Raw genomic sequence first — 21,106 nt, 5'->3', positions numbered from 1 at the left:
AGTGGGGAGTAGATATGTCATTCATCTTGGACATCTTGAGGAGCTGAGGGCCACTCTGGCACTGTTGGATTGATCGTCTCCATAAGGTAGCCTGTGCACCTGGAAAATAAATATTCTTTTTCAGGGATCCCTGGGTGGCGCAGCGGTTTGGCGCCTGCCTTTGGCCCAGGGCGCGATCCTGGAGACCCGGGATCGAATCCCACATCGGGCTCCTGGTGCATGGAGCCTGCTTCTCCCTCTGCCTGTGTCTCTGCCTCTCTCTCTCTCTGTGACTATCATAAATAAAAATTAAAAAAAAAAATTAAAAAAAAAATTCTTTTTCAAGCTACATGGTGAGTGACCATTGCTGTCAGCTTCTGAATGTGCATTTTTCCCTTAGGAAAGAAAAACAAAAAAAGAAAAATCTGTTATTTCCTGTTCTCCCCTCCAGCGATTTAGCAGAACTTTTCTATTTTCTTCAGGTAATTAAACCAGAGAGCAGTGACAAAGAAACAGAAGGTGCCTATGAATTAGATCTCCCTGAGGAGCTTTGTGGAAGCCATCTCCCGCAGCAGTCCATGAAAGGCTATAATGACAGTCCTGATGTCATTATAGAGGCTCAGTTTGATGACAGTGACTCAGAAGATGGACATAGCAACACACAGAATGTTCTGGTTGATGGGGTCAAGAAACTCTCAGTTGGTGTTCATGACAAAGGTGAGTACTGGATTGCTGTCTGACATTTTATTTTACTAACCTGATTATTTTAGGATTGGGATTCTTTCTGTCCTGCAGACCTAATTGCACAGTGCAGTTGGGACCTTCCCAATTTCTAATAATGGCAACTATTAGAAAAGGGGGACCTTTGACCACTTCCGGCTGCTGGCTGTGAGGAGGGACTGGAGATACTGCTGGTGGCTCCTGTGGCCAGTGGGTACTGTTGTCCTTCCCTAATAGGTCTTTTTTTTTTTTTTTTTCTTTTTTTCCTAATAGGTCTTAAGTTATGTTGATAGCTAACCTTGAAGTTTTCTGTGATGAGCCCCATCCACCCCTATAGCTGATAGGAACAGAATTAAACTGATCTTTCAAATCCCAAAAAGCACTTCATTTTACCCTGAATTTTGCTTTAATTCAGTACATTTTAAAAATATTTTCATCATTGGTGGTAGGAATGGGTCACCTTAAATTTGACAAGTAGATTATCTTTACAAAGTATTGATTCTAAACCTTGAAAAAAAATCCAGTATTGCTGTCTCTGATTAAACTTTAAGCCATGTGTCTTCTGGATACAGAAGAAAGCATGTGCGAACACATAGACAAGGAGCTATGACCAAGGGCCATAGCTGACCACACTCAGGGAAACTAAAGGGAGAGTAGTAGTGAAAATTGGAATATTTTAGTGTATAGATTGCTAAGAAGTTTTAAGTGCAGGGAGTATATTTTCTAGCCAAGTTGAGTTTTCTCTATACTCTGACAGGGAAACAATTGACCTAGCAAGACCAATTAGATTATGAGCTTTTTTTAATCAGGAAGAAGTTTCTGGCACTGTGCCCTTGAAAGGCTAGAAGAAATGCCAAAAGATTACTAAAAGAGGATGTTCTGTGGACACACTGTGATAGGGACTGGTGGGCATGCCTCATTGGCATTCTGAAGTAAGCTGGAGGTGATTTCAGGAAGTGACTACATAAGGATCACCCTGTTTCTTCACTGCTGATGAAGTAGTGACCTGGGGTAGCGAGTATTTTCTAAAAACATGTCACTTTTTGATGCCAGCTACTACTAATTCAGAAGGACTTTCCAAATGTGAAATTCTTTTTGAATGAAGAAACTACTGCTTCGTCAGTGGCCCACTGGGTATGCTGACCTGAGGCACCCAGGTTCCTTTTGTTTTGTGGTCTGCTTAGTTAAATAGTGATTTCACTGTTCAGGCCTGGGCAATTTCAGTTGGATGTTATTCCTTGAAATTTCATTCTTCTGATGTATTCTCTTTCTTCTTTAAAAATAGTTGGGTACGTTTTTGGGATCCCTGGGTGGCGCAGCGGTTTAGCACCTGCCTTTGGCCCAGGGCGCGATCCTGGAGACCCGGGATTGAATCCCACGTCGGGCTCCCGGCGCATGGAGCCTGCTTCTCCCTCTGCCTATGTCTCTGCCCCTCTCTCTCTGTGTGTGTGACTATCATAAATTAAAAAAAAAAAAAAAAGTTGGGTACTGTGGCCCTCTTCTGAGAGTGCATTTATATTTTCATGGCATCAGTATTGTGAGTCGTATCTTCTCTGTGAGAAGAGAGGGAAATAACCAAGACCCTATATAGCCAAATCCTCCAACAACAAGATCACCAAAGGAGAGAGATACTTTCACGACAAAGCCAGGCAAAGGAGCGGTTTAAAACTTATTTGGTATTTGGCCCAAAACTACTTCCTGGAGACCTAGCTTTGGTGTTTGGACTTGGCCAGACCTTAAGAGCCTCTCTGAGCCCCCTTAGGCTCCACAGTTGAAGGGATAGGATTCCCTGATTTCTTGTTAGTGGTTGGTACCAATACAAGGTCAAGGAAATATTGATGGATGGGAGTGATGACAGAATTGATACCAGAGTGGATACTAATAATCTACTTTCCTCTTTGGGAAATTCTGATGCCAAACCTGTTTTTGATTTGTCCTCTGTTATAATTCTCCTCCTTCTCTCTTACCAGTAAATATCATAGAGTCCTTTACATGTCCACTGTATGCATGTTTTTTCCTTACTCTTTTTATGGTCTTCCAGCCTTACTGTTGTTTATATTCCTTCCTTACTAGGACTGACAGAGGGAACAGCCTTAATCCTTCCCTCAGTATGTGGTACAAATTTCTCTTCCCTGTTAGCCTTTAAATAGAGAGTTTGTGAAACCACATGGCTGTTTCTCATTTCTTGCCCTCTTGATATTTAGGAAAATTGCAATTTGCTCTTTTAAAAATCATGATGTTTTTAGGATATTTCAATCCGCTTCTCTTCTCCGGGTGATATAAAATCTGGTTACAGTTAGGATGTTGGTACTTTTGCACCATTTAAGGTTTTAAAATTTGTTATTGAAACAAACCATAACCTTAAGAACATCGTAAACTTTTCCTAAGACTTCTAGAAAGGTTCTTTGCTGTGTGTAGTTATTGCAAATGGTTATTAATCCTTGTTCACACTCGTGTTCCAAAGTGTTTATTTGTTTATTTTTGTTTTAATATCATGTTTTACCTAAAGCAAATGTTACCTATTGCGCGTGTACACATTGTATATCCGTGTTTGCCCAGGAAACATTCCTGTCACTTCTGTAGCTACATTTCTCTGGTAAGTGACGAATCACCCCGGGATCTGCATCCTGTGCCTATTGTTGCATGAAAAGTTTCTCTGGGCACCTCAGTCCTACCCAGTAGTTCCTTCTAGGAATACAGTGTGGATCTGTATCATCCTCAGCCCCTAGGAGAGAATGGGCCAAGACTGGTCCCCTCTTGTAGGTCTATTCCCATAGGTTTCCAAGGCTAAGCTTTTACCACAGTCCAGGCAGCAGTGTCATTGTCAACACAGAAATCTGCCAACTGGGTGGAGCCTGGGGACAACCCAAATAAATTTTCTCTGGTATCAGATATTTGGGTAATAGTTGCCTGGTTAGCAAACTCTGAAGGAGAAAAATCACGATGGCCAAGTGGTGCTATATGTAGCTCTGCCTCTTTCATCGTCAGGAATTTTAAGAGCAGTCTTGTCCCAGCTGGGTCTGCCAGAGATCTTGTTCAGTTTTCTGGTCTGGAGACAGGCCTCCACCAGTACCCTGATAATGTGGAGTCAGTGATCCTTTCATTTCTCCCTTCTATCTCCTGGCCACCTCCACCTCTTTTCTGAAGGAAGAATCTGCATGGAGTCCTTGATCTCATCTGAGATTTGAATCTAACTACTTCTTCTAGGGCCTGCCCATGTCAGCCTCAGAGTCAGGATGAGACTTTTTTTCTCACTTAAGGTCAGTCTCCTTCTCTGGCAGGCCTGCCATTGCCTGTGTTTCAGTTCTTTTCCCTTGGATGAAAAGTGCCTATATTTCCCTTTGGCTAAGAAAAGCAGACCTGTATGATTATTCTCTTGGTATACTTCTGGGTTATTTAAATCCCAAGAACTCTTTCTCCTAACCATTCTTTCTGAGCTAAATATCTTCTGTTTCCAGATTTCTGAGATCATATCTTCCCTAAATGGTGATCAGTACACCTAGAAGACAGTTCTGTTTGTTTCAGAAATTATATTAAACATTAGATACATAGTAATTTTCTATCAACCACAGTTTTCGGATAGTGTTTTGAAATCTCATTTTCAAAAATGCAAAGCTGAGACGTCTGGGTGGCACAGTGGTTGAGCGTCTGCCTTTGGCTCAGGTCGTGATCCTGGGGTCCTGGGATTGAGTCCCACATCGGGCTCCCTGCAGGGACCCTACTTCTCCTTGCTCAAGGTGTCAGTAAGAAACATCTTCAATGAAGCCTTTAAATATTTTTTGCAAAAATTAACAATTAAAACACAATTAAAACAACAATTAAAAAACAATTAAAATTGTTTTTTGACTGTACTAAAAAAGTCAAACAGTTTTGCCTTTTGCTTAACTTATAATGTATATTCTTTTTTTTTTTTTTAATTTTTATTTATTTATGATAGTCACAGAGAGAGAGAGAGAGAGGCAGAGACACAGGCAGAGGGAGAAGCAGGCTCCACGCACCGGGAGCCCGATGTGGGATTCGATCCCGGGTCTCCAGGATCGCGCCCTGGGCCAAAGGCAAGCGCCAAACCACTGCGCCACCCAGGGATCCCTGTATATTCTTTTTTGATTGAGATTATTATCTTATTCTGGTTTCTTTCTAAATCTATTTGTGGTGTTGAACCATCCTAAGAATTCAAGGATAGCCTTGCATTATCCTAGGATGAATCTCAAGTATAGCCTTTTTTTTTTTTTTAAAGATTTATTTATTCGTTTTAGGGAGAGCGAGAGAGCAAGAGAGTGCATGAGTGGGAAGAGGGCCAGAGGGAGAGAGAATCTCAAGCAGGCACTGTGCTCACAGGGAGCCTTATGTGGGACTCAATACCATGACCCTGGTCTGTTCAAGTTCTCTCTTTTCGTGCAAGTTTGGCATAATTTAATAGGAATTTATCCATTCAAATTTATTAGCCTATAGATAATCCTGATACTCTTTAATATTTTTTAATTACTTAAGAAATCTTTTGTCTGTACTTTAGCCTCTCTTTTCATCCTATATTTTGATTATTTGAATCTTCTCCCTTTTTTCTTGGTAGCTCTTGCTTGTCAAAGATCTATCTTAATCTTTTCAGGGAACGTGTGTTTTGGTTGTGTTTTTTTTTTTTTCTCTGTTTATTGTTGGTGATGTTCTGTATATCATTGATACTTGATTCCTTATTTTGAGGGTTTGCTTTTTTTGCCCCTTTCCCAACTTCTTGAATACTTAGCTCATTACTTTTAGTCTTTCTTGTTTTCTTTGAAATGTTTTCAAAGCTGTATATTTCCCCCCAAATACTTCTTTAGCTGTAGTCCATAGATTTTGAGGTATTTTTATTATTAGTTGTAAGTGTTTAATTTCCTTTGTGATTTCTTCTGTAACTAAATTATGGTTTGGTATATTTTGAAGTTGTATTGTTAGGTGCATATATGTGTTTATTATATATTTTTGTATACATGCATACACATATTGTATTTATGCATAATAATCACTGATACTTACTGAGCATTTACTGTGTGGTAAGGCCTAAGTACAGCTGACCCTTGAACAACAAATGGGGGTTGGGGCATTGAACTCCCTTGTAGTAAAAAGTCCACATACAACTTTTGACTCCCTCAAAACTCAACTATCAATAGCCTGTTGTTGAGGTGCCTGGGTGGCACAGTCAGGTAAGGGTCCGACCCTTGGTTTCAGCTCAGGTCATAATCTCACGGTTGTGGGATCGAGCCCTGCATCAGGCTCCATGCTCAGCACAAAGTCTGCTGGAGATTCTCTCTCCCTCTACCTTTGCCCCTCCCACTTGTGCTCTCCGTCTTTAAAATAAAGGAATAAATCTTTAAAAAACCCCACAATTAAAAAAAAAAAAACCCCACAATTATTACTAATAGCCTACTGTTGACTGGAAGCTTTACTGATAACATAAGCAGTTAATACATCTTTTGTATGTTGTATATATTATATACTCTATTTTTATAATAAAGCTAGAGAAAAGAAAATGTTAATGAGAAAATCATGAAGAAGAGGAAATAAATTTACATTACTATACTGTATTTATTGAAGAAATCCACATGTAAGTGGACCTAAGCAGTTCAGACTCAAAGATCTATCTTAATCTTTTCAGGGAACGTGTGTTCTGATTGTGTTTTTTTTTCTCTGTTTGTTGTTGATGTGTTCTGTACACCATTGGTACTTGATTTCTTATTTTGAGGGTTTGCTTTTTTGTCACTTTCCCAACTTCTTGAATTGAATACTTAGCTTAATCCTCATTATGTTTAGTTATTTAATTCTTACAAAATATCTAGTATCTACTTCAGGAATATTAGTAATATTTATCTCAGAGTTACTTTTAGCTTTTTATTTCCAAAGCACAGAAATGATACACAGTTGGTAAATACACTTTAAAAGAATCCCATGATAGCTTTTTAAAAATATCTATGCCTGGATACCACCCCAGACATTCTGATTCTAGTTGATCTGGTATTTTTAAAAAGCTCTCCAGAGATCCAAGGATTCTACTATGTAGCCAGAATTGAATAGTTCTAGACTTGTCTTCTTAACCATTATGTTATATATCTCTCCTCATAGCTACCAACACACATTGTAGAGGTTAAGCATTTCATGGTGGTTCAACTCTCAGTGTATAATTTGATTTGATCAAGAATCATCAGTAGGTATTAAAGCCATTGGGTGAAAGGCTGTTAGAGACTAAGATATTTACATGAACTCAAGGTATCTTGCACAGTTGACTTACTACTTAATTACACTGGGCAAAACGTCCCTTTATAGTAGACAGACTTGGTGGTCACTACTTGAACCAGGTGGTGAGGCTTCACATCACCAATAGTGTGATGACTTGAGATTTTGTGCCTTCTGATGGGATGTATTGTCACAATATCATCTCTGAAATATTCATGCCAAAAATGTTTCACTGGAATGAGCAAAGCTTCTGGTCCTGTATATCAGAAATATAGAGGACCATGAAACAGGTTAAATGACACCATGGGAAAAATAATAAGATAAAATCAATATGTGGAACAATCTGTATGATAACTAGCCTGTACCCTTCAAAAAAGTTAATGTTGTGAAGAAAAAACAAGGGGAACTCTCTTAGAAGAGGGACCAAATGAAACATAACCAAAAATAATGTGTGAATGTTGATAGATCCTGTCTTAGAGGAGTAATATGATAACAGTTGGGGAAATTTATTTATTTAAAATATTTATTTATTTTGGAGAGAGAGTAAGCATGAGAAGGAGAGGCAGAGAGAGAGAATCTCAGGCCAACTCCATGCTGAGCTTGGAGCCTGATGTGGTGCTCAGTCCCATGACCCTGAGATCACAACCTGAGCTGAAACCAGGAATTGGATGCTTAACTGACTGCTCCACCTAGGCACCACAAAATTGGGGAAATTTAAATTTAGACTATAAATTAGATGACATTTTGGAATTACTGTTAATTTTCTTATGTATAGTAATGATATTGAAGATATATAAGAGAATATCCTTACTCTTAGGGAATTACTGGTTGAAGTGCTTTGGGTAAAGTATCTTGGTGTCTTTCACTTTTAAATGGGTCAGAAAAAACAAAACAAAACTCTGTGCACATGTATGCATCGCTTGGGGGAGAAAGCAATATTGAGCAAATTGTTAACAGTGACTTAATGGGTATTTGTAATATTACTCTCTCAACTTTTTAGCAGATTTAAAAATCTTTTTTAAGAAATGGGCAAAAATTACCCATGCAATATTGAAAGAGAAGAATTACCATGTTCTATAGCCTAAGTGTGTAGTTGAAGAGCTAGTGTTGGTCTTCCTTTGGCTTTGACTCTAAAGTATTCTAGAGCATGAAGTAATTACTGCTCATTTTAAAAAACTAACATAGTTAGATCTGTTTTCAGTTGGGTATTTTTCCTACCAATTAATTTTATTTAAAGAATTACAATTTTATTTGCCATTAAAAATACCAGTGTATTGCTCAAGGTGTCAGTAAGAAACATCTTCAATGAAGCTTTTAAATATTTTTGCAAAAATTACTGTTTTTATGAATGTACTAAAAAAGCCAAACAGAATGAGACCATACCATACTAGCATATAATTTTTAAAAAGAATGTAAAAATCTTCTTGTTCTAGTCTTTGTTCTACATAGTATATGCTTGCATTGAAAACCCAAAATTTGTAACATAAGTTTTTATTTTTATAAAACAAAGTTAATTTTTCCCATTATGATCTGTAAAATTTGGTTCCCACTTGATATTAAATTTACTTGGGGCACCTGGCTGGCTCAGTCAGTTAAGCTTCTGATTTCGGCTCAGGTCATCATCTCAAGGTCCTGGGATCAAGTCCCTTGTCAGGCTCCCTGCTCAGCAGGGAATCTGCTTCCCTCTCCCTCTGCCCTTCTTCCCTGTCATCCTTTCTTTCTCTCTCAAATGAATAAATAAAATTTAAAAAAGGTTTTAAAAATAAAGTAAATTTATGAGCCTTTTTCTTGTATAACTTATCTTCAGAATATTTCGTACTCTGTCTCTTTGGCCTGGCATGGAGCAGGTGTTCAATTAGTGGTAGCCTGGGACAGTGGAAAGCGCAGTGGACTCGGAAGTAAGATGAGCAAGGTTGGAGTCTCCACTCTACTTCTGAAATAAGGGAGTTGGGCAAAATTATGCCAGAAGTTCCATCTAGCTAAAAAGTTCTATGATGAAATATATTTTTGATAATATGGATTTAGTCAGAGAGGTTGTAATGAGTCATGGACAGGAATGGTTTTGGAGGTTCTTCCTTTGGAGGCTGCTCTGTCTCAAAACCATCACAGCCTTTGCCACTTACCTTTACCACTTGTTTTTTCATCTACCCAGCATTTATGGAGTGATTATGATGCCCCTGATGCTCTGCTGAGCTGAGGCATGACAAAGGTAAAAGGAGGGTGCATGTATGCACGCCTCAGTCTAGAATATTTTCACCAAGAGTCTGCCAAGTGCCGGGCATCTTCAGTATCCCTCTGTCCTTAGTGCCTGTGGAGCTCTTTAGGAGGCACCTCCTTGCCTACTGCTCCTCTTCCTCTACCCCTTCTTTTTCATACAACTGACCCCAGAGCTGCTTTGTTTGGCTGTGAGAAGGTTAATGCTGATTACAGTAATTTATATGAATTACCTGCCTTACGGTACAGCAAGCCTGTGCTATTGTCTGTGTATCAGATAATTTCTGTTTTGAGTTTGCATTAAAGTATTTGTATGCATCTCTGCTATATTGCTCACTGAGCACAGAAGCTCTAGAATCTCTAGGCTACTGCCTTGTTCTCATGGTGTACTGTCCTTTGGAGTATGTGAGCTACAGAAAGAAAATGTTCGATCAACCCCCCACATCCTACAAGTCTACCTCTTTACCATAGACTTTCTGTGCTTTAGCAAGTGTGATGTGAGAGAAACACTACAGAGCATAAAACACATGATTGCAGCCTATTTAGAAGATTTTGTGGTTCATCCTTACTGTGGACATGAAATTGGGTGCTTTTCAGCTTCTATTTTGTGATGTGTAATGTTTTTTAACTTTAAAGCAACCCTTTTTCCTTTATTAGCAACTTATTTTCTTTTCCTGTATGAGTGATATCACCAAGAATATTAAACATTCTTGTGGAAATTCAAACAAATTATCATTGTAAATTGTAAAGAAGCAAATTACCTTATGTAAAACCAGTGATTCTCGAGTTATTTGGTCTCAGGACTCCTCTACACTCATAAAAATTATTGAAGGCTCCAGAGGCGCCTGGGTGACACAGTCGGTTAAGCTTCTGCCTTAGGCTGAGGTCATGATCCCAGGGTCTTGGGATTGGGCCCAGCTTCATTGGGCTCCCTGCTCAGTGGGGATTCTGCTCCTTCTTCTCCTTCTCCCTCTCCCTCTGCTATCCCCCCTCCCCTGCTTGTGCTCTTACCCGAGTGTGCACACTCTCTGGCTCTCACTCTTTCTATCCAATCCATCAATCAGTCAATCATTCAATCAAATATCAAAAAAAATTATAGAAGACTCCAGATGCTTTTGTGCATTTGGGTTATATATATGAACATTTCCGTATTTAAAATTAAAACTAAGAAAACTTGAAAATATTATTGCAAAATAAGTGACTTATTTCCAGTTGTGTTTCTGTGTACATTTAAGGAAAATTTCAAATTTCAAAATGATCTATTGGATATTAATGAGGTTATGATATATATAATCACAGTCAAAATACTGAGAAAAAAAGTAGAATTAACCTCTAAACTGTACTTGTTTTTATTTTAAATCTTAGAAAATTCTAGAAAATACAATGTATAACCACACATTCAATTAGAGCAGGGATTAGCAAAGGTATTCTGTAGAGGGCCATGCAGTAATTTTCAGTGTTGTGGGCCACACACAGAGGCACAACATGAATGGACATGGTGGATTTGGCCTGCTGGCCAGCTTAGTTTGCAGATCCCTACTTTACATTCATTAGAGAATGAGAGTGAAAAGAACAAATAACGTCCTAGAATTATTTTGAGAAGAGTCTTGACCTTATGGTACTTCTGATAGGGTCTCGAACCACTCTTGGAGAACCACTGGTTTAAACTGTTGGAATTGATAGTTGCTGAGCAGGACTTTAGTGTGTTTTAATTATTTTTTACTGCTAGGAAATTCAACAGTTAGTTCCTTGCTTTAAGTAGCTATTAGGATATTTTTTCCCTTTTTTGGTCCTGTGAGGTGCTAATTATAAATAATTCAGGCTAAAATCTACCACCTCAACCTTTTTCTCAGCTGTGGGATGTTTTTGGGGGAACAGTTTGTGCCTTGTTTTGCTGTTTTGAGTGTCACCAGGTCTTTGTACATCGTAATTTATCCAACCTTTTCACATTGCGAATTAAAGAATCTTAGATGCTCCCAATATGCCTAATAGTTTATGTATAGCATTATCTTGCACATTTCTTAATAGAAAGAGCTTGAGTATTTTGTGTTATTTGGTGTTGAAAAGAAATTTTTTCTAGCATTTTCCTCCAGGTAATTATTGGTATATTAAAAAACCCTTTTGAGTTTGTTTTAGATTATTTTTTGACTAGAAACCTTAATGAGTGCTCTTACTATTTTTAATAATTTTTAGTTGTTTGTTTTGATTTTGTAGCTATACTTTATACTTTAGTTTTATCTGCAAATAATAATTTGCACCTTCCTTTCTAATTTTATGCTTCTTATTTATTACCTAATTTCACTGGCCATTGCTTTTAGAACTGTATTACATAATAGTGGTGATTGCCTTCTTCTGGATTTTAATGGAAATGCTTTCAGTATTAAACCCTCAAGCACAGTGCTGGTTGCTGGCTTGAGACCAAGTTAACCAAGTATCCTCTTTCTTTTTTTACTGAAAGTTTCTATTGGAGATGGATATTGACTTTTTCTTTTTCAAGTGCCTTTTGAACTTCTTTCAAGATAGTTTTTCCCTTTGGCTTATTTACATGGCAACATAAAACACTGAATAATTCTTGCATCCCTCATATGGCCATGCTCCTCATTTAGTCATGGTATATAACATGTTTTAACATGTGATTCAATTCTGTTTGGTAATAATTTATTTATGGGTTTTGGATTTTTGTGCAAAATGTGAGATTGGTCTGTGGTTTCTCTTTATTGTGCTGTTTTTGTGATTTTGGTATTAGGCTCTATTAACTTGGTAGGAAGAATTGGGGAGCCTTTTTCTTGGTGCTTTGGAGCAGTTAAGACATTGGAGAATGATCAAATTTTCTCAATGATTGAAGCATTTAAAGAGCTCATCCTTGAAACATGGGCTAGGATTTTTTAGCCAGCAAATTTCTCCAGCTCTAATGATCATTGGTTTCTGTAGGGATTTTTTCCTCTTCTTGCATTGATTTTGATAATTTGTGTTTTCCAGTAAAATCATATATTTTAACCACATATTCTGATATATTGAGATAGAGTTGTATAAAATCTTTTCAGGTGTTTAATTTTATCTGCATCTATTATCATAACCTCTTTCAATTATCCCCTCATTTTGAAATTTCCCTAGCTAGTGTCCTAATTTTTTAAAAAAGATTTTATTTATTCATGAGAGCCACAGAGAGAGAGAGGCAGAGACATAGGCAGAGGGAGAAGCAGGCTCCATGAGGGAACCTGATGTGAGACTGAATCCTGGGACCCCAGGATCACACCCTGGGCCGAAGGCAGGCGCCAAACTGCTGAGCCACCCAGGCGTCTTGTCCTGTGTAATTTTTAATAGAAATTTATTTTTACTGTTTTTATTTATTATAACTAATTTCTACTTTCATCCTTTATTTCTAAGAACTTTCTTTTAGACATGTTACATCTGAGGTGATCTAATGTGTAGTTGGAAGTGCAAGTTGAAGTTCATATGGAAGCTTGGGCTGGAAATGTAATTTAAAGAGTCATTGGCATCTAGTTTCTTGAAGAACTCCTCTAAGACTTTTTTAAAAGAAACTGGCACAGGAGTGAGGCCTTCCCATTCTCTTCTAATTTTGGATTCCCCTCCTTGAAAGCAATAAATATTGTTTATCAAACTGTCCCCTGCCCTAGAATCTCTAATAAACAGAAGGTCCTGTGTGTTAAAAAAAAAAAATTGTGTGTTTGTGTGGTAAAATACATATGGCATAAAATGTGCTATTTTAACCATTTTTAAGTATACAGTTCAGTTGCATTAATTACATTTGTATGATTTTGTGTAACCATTGCTACTGTCTATCCCAAAACTTTTTCATCATGCTAAAGAGAACTTGAGAACTATTGAGCTATAACTTTTCATTTCACCAACCCCAGCCCCTGATAACCACTGTCATACTTCCTCTCTATAAATTTGTCTATTCTAGGTATTTCGTAAATCATACAATATTTCTCCTTTGTGTCTATCTTATTTTATTCAGCATGTTTTTACATTCTTTTGTGTTGTAGTCTGTATCAGCATGTCATTCCTTTTTATGCCTGAATAATATTTCATTATGTGTGTACCACATTTTGTTCATCCACAGACACTTGAGTTGTTTCCACTTTTTGACATTGAATAGTGAGTAATGCTGAAATGAACATTGGTGCATAAGTATCTGTATCCCTGTTTTTAATTCATTTGGACATATACCTAGGAGTAGAATTGCTAGGTCATGTGGTAATTCTCTGTTTAGCCGTTCAAGGAATGTGGGGTTTTTGAAAGGATTTTTTTGTTATGAAATACATAGTTACTAGAAGGGTTAATAAAAGCAGAAAATCATAAATAAAAAAATAGAAAATCATGATGAATTATGGGAAATCTTGAAGTAATAATAATTACATCTGTTCTTTACTGAAATATAACTGGAGCTTGCCCAATTCTTTCACTGGCTGGTCCTTTTTACTTCCTCCTCTTCCCATTTTGTATCCTGGAATCACTTCTACCTATGTGCCTGGTTTCTCTTTGACACCTCAGCAGGCCTAGAAGGTATGTATTTCAGAACATTATAAGTAATTTATTTTATAGACTATACTCTACCCCAATGTATCCCTTACGGTACCTTGAATAGACATGCCTGTCAGCGTTCTTGCCCTTTTAACACAAAATTATTGCAATAGAAATTTAAATAAAAGGAAACAATCTATAATAAACCTTGTTCATATTTTTATCTGAAAATAGGAGTTTCCATAGCTCTTGCATGTCAGTGATTATGTTGTCTGCCCTTCTCCTCAGTGGAGATGAGTGAAGACTTGAAGGTCCCTGGAATCACCTTCCCACGGCTCTTCCAGCACCCTTTTCATTATGGTGCTCCTGATTCTCTTGCTTGCTGTCCACTTCTAGCTTTATACCAGGCTCCCTGGATTATTATCTACTTTTCTTGGGCTTACTGGTAATGAAAAGGAAAAGCCAACAACTTTTTGCAGTAGTATCATTTTCTCTTTATTTCTTGTCCCTTGCTCTTCCTTGGAATCTTTCTTCCCAGTCCATCCACTCATCCCTTTCTCTGGTACTTTTCAGGGTGGGCACTTCATGCTAGTGACAAGGGCTGGGTTTGTTTATAGTCACATTGCTATAGCAGCTGTAGAATTCTGGACCTGTGTGGGGCCTACAAGATCATGTGCTCTTCTTGACATGTGATAGTCTATCCCTAGGGTCTTTCAGTGGAGCACTTCAGATTATTTATAAATATTTCATAGCAGTGAATGAAAATAGTAAATTTGCTTTCAGTAAGATTGCGAGGTCAACTTCACTTGTGATACCAATTATACCAGCCCACTATGGTAACATTGACTTTTCTCACTGATCAGAAGCAAGCTCTAATTAACAGTTATATGTTTTTAATTTAAAAAACCCCAACAACAGAATAGCAAATTAATTTCTAATGCAGTTAAGTTACTAAAAATACTTCTGAGTATGAGATAGTGAGCAAAAATTAATTTTTAAAAATGTGCTATAAAAAAATCTGTGATTAAAAGATTAGAAACAACTGATCTAGTTCATTCCTTTTGTTTTACAGACGAGGAAACTGAGGCTCAGAGAAGTTACTTGGCTTGTCCAGTGTCCCACAGGAAGTTAGTGAGTTCATAAAAGAAAAATACCTTGTACTTACAATAACAACAGACAATTTTGACATATGGATCATATTATTTAAAGAGCAAATAATACCAGATCAATTGAATTTCTTCCTATAAGAGTATGTTGGGCATTGTTTATTGCCCACTTAATGTCTATTTCCCTTTTTCGTTTTCCCATATGTGCCCAGATTTTCATCTATTCCTTCCCCAGATTTCTTGTACTTTGGGTGAAGTTGACCCCAGCTGCAAAGCTAAGTCTTGATTGCCTTATACCAGTTGCTTGATGTGCTTGCTTACCATAAGCCAATTGAACTTTCTGCAGAATTGGAAATGTTCTAATCCATGCTGTCCAATACTGCAGGCACTAGCCACAGTTGTTGTTGGGCATTTGACTTGTGGCTAGTGTCAGACTGAGAAACTGAGTTTTTAATTGTATTTGATTTTAATTAATTTTATTTTAAATAGCTACGTATGATTCGTGACTACTGTATTAGACATTGTAGCTTCATACCATTTCCTCTTCCTATAGACACATGACCTAAGCATTCTAATCATGGTGACTCCTGCTTGGAGTTCTGCAGATGTAAGTAATTTCCTGATGGATATCAACAGGAAATATTTATTCCTAATTGTCCTGGCAGCTATTCTATGACCGCTATTGAGTGTTGTGAATAGAAGAATGGAGAACTAGAAAAAAATCTGGGCCCCTACAACTATCAGTGGGCCCTAGACCAACTGACCCTGAAGCCTGCCTTAACTCTGGACTTCCAAGTGCATGAGCCATTGAGTTACCTTTGATATTAATATAAGCTGGTTTGTGTTGAATGTTTTGTCATTTCAACCAAGAGTATCCAAGCAAATACAGAGGGTATTACATGCCAGGGGTTATGCTATTTGCTGGAAGAGAAAGATGATCAAAAAGTAACATCTAGATGCTTGTCCTTAAGATGAAATTAGTCTGTAAGAGGAATTTCAGTAACAGATAGGTGTTCTGGGTCTTGCTTGCTTAACCCCCTTCAGTGGGAATTGCCTTTCCTAAAGTGGGAAATACAGTTTGCCCCTGTGCTCAGGGCTTTGATTAAACCATGAGTGGACTCCTGACCCAGGGATCTTCAACACATTGACTGGCCAGTCACCAGTTAGATTTTTTTTTCTTCACAGCTTGAGGACCCTGGAGCTAAAATGTGACATAGAATGATGGATAGAGACACTAGGGAACAGAGGCTGCTGGTGACCACAGGAAGTGCACATAGAGAAGAGGAACAGATTTGCAGAGAGAGGGAAGGGCCATTCAGAGAGGAAAGGGCAGAAGGTGAAAGGAGGAGGGAGGAAGAGGGGAAAAAAAAAAACAACAGTTTATTCTCTGAGCCTTGAAGGATAAGTAGGGTTTGCCAGGTGAAGAAGAGTAAAAACTATCCTTGGTATGAACAGGGACATAGGTGGAGTAGTATCTTCAGTACAAATACATCCATTTACAGTGGATACCTGATGCGGAGTCTGGAAAGGAGGCTGAAAAAAGAGGCTCTGGTGGAGTTTTGCCCAGTTACCTGTGGCTGCTAAGAGATTGAGGAAGTGCGAGTCATTCAGGGTTGTTAAGGAAAGGAGACTGTCAGGAAGGAAGAGGTGGGAAATTGGGGCATGGCATGGGACCAGTTAGGAATAGAGACACTTGGAGACCTGACTGAGCAATGGCAGCTGGAATGCAGAAGAAGGGATAGGTTACCGTGATATTTCAGAACTAGAATTGGCAGAGTTAGATGGCAGATCAAATATGGGACTTGAGGCAGAGGAGCATTTAAAAATGAGATTAACTTGATATATATGTTAGTGGCTGCATGAGTACTTACATTCTTAAATGAGAAAAACAAGATCAGTGGTAAGAGGGACTATGAATTCAGTTTTTGATCACATGTTGAATTTGAGTTATGTGAGGGTCATTCCGGTCATGACATCCAGTAGGCATCTGGAAATAGAAGTGTAAACCCGGAGGAGGGAAGATGAGAATTACAGATCTGAATAGTGTCACCAGTTGGAACTATGGGAAATAGATGAGATTATCAAGTAGGTGGCCCACAATTAGAATTGCCTGAAGTAGTCACTGTTCTATAAAACCAGGGTGCAAGCTGGTAAATACAAAAAAATCGGGCAAGATTGAGAGTTAGGAAGTAATTGATAAAGATTTTGAAAGCTTTGTACAAGACCTGACAGAAAAGTGGATGGAACTAAGAGGGAAGTGGTAAGTATTTTCAAGAAATGAAGGGATGCTTCTCATTCCTTAGTGAATGTCAAATGATTAAGATTATTTTCATTTAAAAAGATTAATTCTCATGATTGTTAAAACTCAACCTTTATTCAGGGAGGGCCTCTCTCTTGCATTAGAATGAATTGAAAGAGAAAAGTTCAATTGATATTTATTGAACTGGGAAGCTGAGAATCAGCTACAGATGGAGATGATTAATATCTTTATCCCTACTTCCCTCTACCTGGGATTCTGGATACTATTGTCTGTGAACAATAGTGGTCTTTAGACTCTAAGAAGAGAAGGCCCAGTCAAGTAGATTTTCCTATCATCCCTTTGGCCAGCATATGCCAGATTTATTCAGTTGAATAATGAATATTTTTTGTAATTTAGTATTTAACCTGCTTCCTAAGGTTTCCAATATTTTGTTTTCTTTTGGTAGAGACCGTTTCACTGTCGCTACACAGGATTATATGCCTGCAGGTCCATCTTCCTGGCACCGATTTCCCCTTTGGGTCACTCTAAATAATGCCCTTTCTCCCCTGAGAACTGCCTACGTTGTTCCAAGTCATGCAGCAACATGTCGGGGGAAACCTTTGCCTAATAGAGTAGTGATGACTATAACCTGTTGAGATTTACAAAAAGCTGTTGAAGATTCTAACTAAGCCTATTGGAAACAAAATAAAAAAAAACAAAAAACAAAAACAACTGGCTATGTAATGTCCATCATTAAGGGCAGATTTTATTTAACATTTTACAGGAGAAAATGGTCCCTGGTTTTCAGATATTGCTTTAAAAAACAAAAACAAAACAAGTGAAAAATGAGTGAGACACCCCTACCCCCTGTAAGTGGAACCAGCCTCCCAACCCTGCACATCCTTCCACTAGCCCCCAGAGTGAAAGCTCAGCTACGCAGTAAAGTCTCTCATCTCTGCTCCCAGTTAGCTGACCCCTGTTTGGTCAGTCCCCTCAGCTCTGACTCATTTGCTTGAGCCAGAAGCAGCAGTAATGAATAAACTCGGCTGGTTTGTCCTGGGCTCTGATGCTCTTTTTGACCCTCCTTACTTAAAATCCCCTTTGATAGCAGGTTCTGCGGCTTAGACTGTTAGGCTCTTGACTCTGCAGCTCACCCAAGCGTCACTGCACCTACTACTCCAGGTACAAGTACTCCATGGGCTTACTCTGGAACACTGGGGCCAGGATCCAAACCTATCTAGCTGGGCCTATTTGCATCTCTACCAGGGAAGGGGGATCCAACAAAATGTGGCAACACTCTTAGTAGGAAAGTACTGAAAGAGAGCTTTTTCTAGTCATTCTTGGCTCTTAGCACTTCATTTTCCCTTTTTGTAAACACACACGTACACACACCCTTCAAAATAAATACCTGTCTTGACTTCTTTATAGATTCTTTCATAAATCAAATAAGGTAATGAAAGGGAAAATGTATCAAAAAGGAGAATGCATAGCATCCCTTTATAGGCATTTCCAAATCACTTTTTTGAAACCTGTTGCCTCTTAAAACAATAATTGTGCGATGAATCTTCCCTGTAGATGTTTTCAGACCACGTATTGGTGGATGAGCTCTAATCGCTCTCTTTGCCTGTCCTTGCCACCAGAGGCCTCCTGCCTGCCTCTCCAGCTTATGTTCTTGCACCTACCCATTCAGACCTTAGGTCTAGCTAAGCTGGACTTTGTGTTGTTCCTAAACACTGCCTGACCTTTTCTGCCTTCCTGCATCTGAACCTACTCTTTTCTGTTATGAATGGTGCCTGATTACCCATCTCCTATGGAAATCATCTCTCTGATCTTCAAGTGTCAGCTGTCATTTTACATGTATATTAATTATCTATTACTATGTAACAAATTGCTACAAACTTAGTGGCTTAAATTAACACTTGTATTTTCTGTGGGTCAGTGTAGCCTAATAAGAAATATATATTTGGCCTCTGCCCCCAGTTCTTGACACAGAGCTCCTAAAACCCTGGGAATTTCCTTAGTGATAGAGGTGCTAGGGGCATTTTATTTATTTATTTATTTATTTTTTTGTTCTGATACTAGGTCTTTGACCCTGGTTCCTGACACAGAGCTCCTAAATCCCCTGGAATTTCCTGAGTGATAGCATCTATTGTTCTATGAAGCAACTCTTTGTGGACCCCTGGACAGCTTCAGGATGGGGCTGGGTACCAGAGACCAAGCCATGATTAGAAACTTGACATTTTCAGCCCTACCCACCATCCTCCAAGGAGGGGAGAAGGTCTGAAGACTAATAATTGGTCATGCCTATGTGATAAAGCCCTCATAAAAATTTCTGAACAATAGGGTTTGAGTTGGTGAATACATCTACATGATGGGAGGGTAGTGCACCCTACTCTACAGGAACAAAAGCTCCTGTGCTCAAGATCCTTCTGGATCTCACCCTGTATACCTCTTCATCCTGACTGTTCATCTGTATCCTTTATTATGTATTTTTGTACTAAACCAGTAGAGGTACATTAAGTGTTGCCTTGAATTCTTCTGTAAGCCACTATAGCAAATCATTGAACCTGACTGAGTAGGGGGTCATGGGAACTCCTCTCCCCAATATGTAGTCAGCTCAGAAGTGTGGGTACCCTAGAAACCCACTATGTACATTTGGTGTCTGAAGTTGGGGGCAGTCTAGTGGGATTGAACCCTTAACCTGTGAGGTCTGTGCTAAGTGTAGGTAGTTAGTGTCAGAATTGAATTAAATTATAGGACATCCAGAGAATTAGGGAATTGTTTGGTGTGGAAAACCCATTATTTTTGGTGTCCAAGGTATTGTGAGTAAATAAGGCTTTCATTTAGTCAGGAATCTGGACATGGCTCAGATCTGTCCTCTGCTTCAGAGTTTCTCACAAGGCTATAATCAAGGTGTCACTCATCTGAAGGCTAAGCTTATGTGGTTGTTGGCTGTATTCAGTTCCTTGTGGGCTCTTGGGCTGAGGATCTCAGTTCTATGCTCGCTGCTGGCCAGAGGCTGCCCTTAGCTGCTTGCTGCATCGGCCTCTGTATATGGCATCTGTCTTCATTGGATCCAGAAAGGAAGAGAGTGTGCTAACAAGATAGAAGATTCAGTCTTATGTAACCTAATCACAGAAGTGACATTCCATCATCTTTGCCATATTCTGTTGGTTAGAAGCGAGACATGGGTCCTTCTCTTACTCAAAGGGAGGGGATTATACAAGGGTGTGTAGCTCAGGAGGTATGAGGATCAGTGAGGATCATCTTAGACACTGCTCACCACAAGATGTTTCCTCCTTATTTTTTTCCACTGAAATATGTGATCTTTCTCTTCTGTGACTCGTCTTCATAGCTTCTTTTTTTTTCTTTTTTTTTGCTACTTTTTTTTCAATTTATATTCCATCACAGATCTTATTGTTGAATATTTTCTTTTCTTCCCTCATGTAACTGTTTTTGCTCGTCTTTCATCCACTTGCAACTCTGAGAACAGTCTTGTATTTAACAAAAGCTCTGCAAAAGACTCCCCTTCTTTTCCTTCTTTGAAACCAAAGAAGAACCAAGATTGCTCTCCTGCTTAGCACCACAGTCTTTTTAGTCCACAGCAGCCCTATAGGATCCATTATAAAACCTTCAGATTTGCCAATTTGGCATCAAAAGCAATGACTCATTAGTGTCTATATAACCTGGCTGGAAAAAAAAAAATAACCTGGCTGGGGTGATCCGCATTAGTCTGATTTGTATTTAGAGTTAGAGCTTGTTACCTTATTAAGGAGAAACAATTTTCCATCAGAGATGTTTCACACATTAGCTGTTTTTGAGTGGTGCATTGTTCTGTTTCCTAGGGGGCCTGATGGATCTCAGATAATAATGCAGTCTATAAAAACCAACTCTTTAAACTGTCTGTTTTCTTTTGCCTGCTAATGATCACATTGTGGTCCTGCTTTTTTAGGTCACAGCAAATGAATTGATGAAGAAGACTGGCTCTTAGAGAAGCAGCATTTTCATTCTGTCCCTTTTACCCAAGCAGTAGGCTGGATCTTACTATTCCTGTTGGAGATGTTCAGTAGAATATCTATCTTACGTGCTTTAAGAAGCTTGGAACATAAGAGAGATATAATATATGTTTGATATACATAGAATTGAAGACTCA

General features: G+C 38.6%; 1 protein-coding gene across 6 annotated transcripts in view; it reads left to right on the top strand.

Annotated features, from left to right (window-relative positions):
- The window catches only part of DIS3L2 (DIS3 like 3'-5' exoribonuclease 2), a 349,588-nt gene that overhangs the window by 126,315 nt on the left and 202,167 nt on the right, over window positions 1–21,106 (top strand). For all 6 annotated transcript variants that reach the window (XM_041765744.1, XM_041765743.1, XM_041765745.1 and 3 more), the window contains one exon: window positions 462–696. In XM_041765744.1, the coding sequence (XP_041621678.1) occupies window positions 462–696 (235 nt within the window). The remainder of the gene's footprint in view (window positions 1–461; window positions 697–21,106) is intronic.

The sequence above is a fragment of the Vulpes lagopus genome, chromosome 8, assembly GCF_018345385.1.
Source record: "Vulpes lagopus strain Blue_001 chromosome 8, ASM1834538v1, whole genome shotgun sequence".
NCBI classification, from domain to species: Eukaryota; Metazoa; Chordata; class Mammalia; order Carnivora; family Canidae; genus Vulpes; species Vulpes lagopus.
The sequence above is the reverse complement of the archived record's forward strand: the minus strand, read 5'-3'. Positions and strand labels throughout refer to the sequence as shown.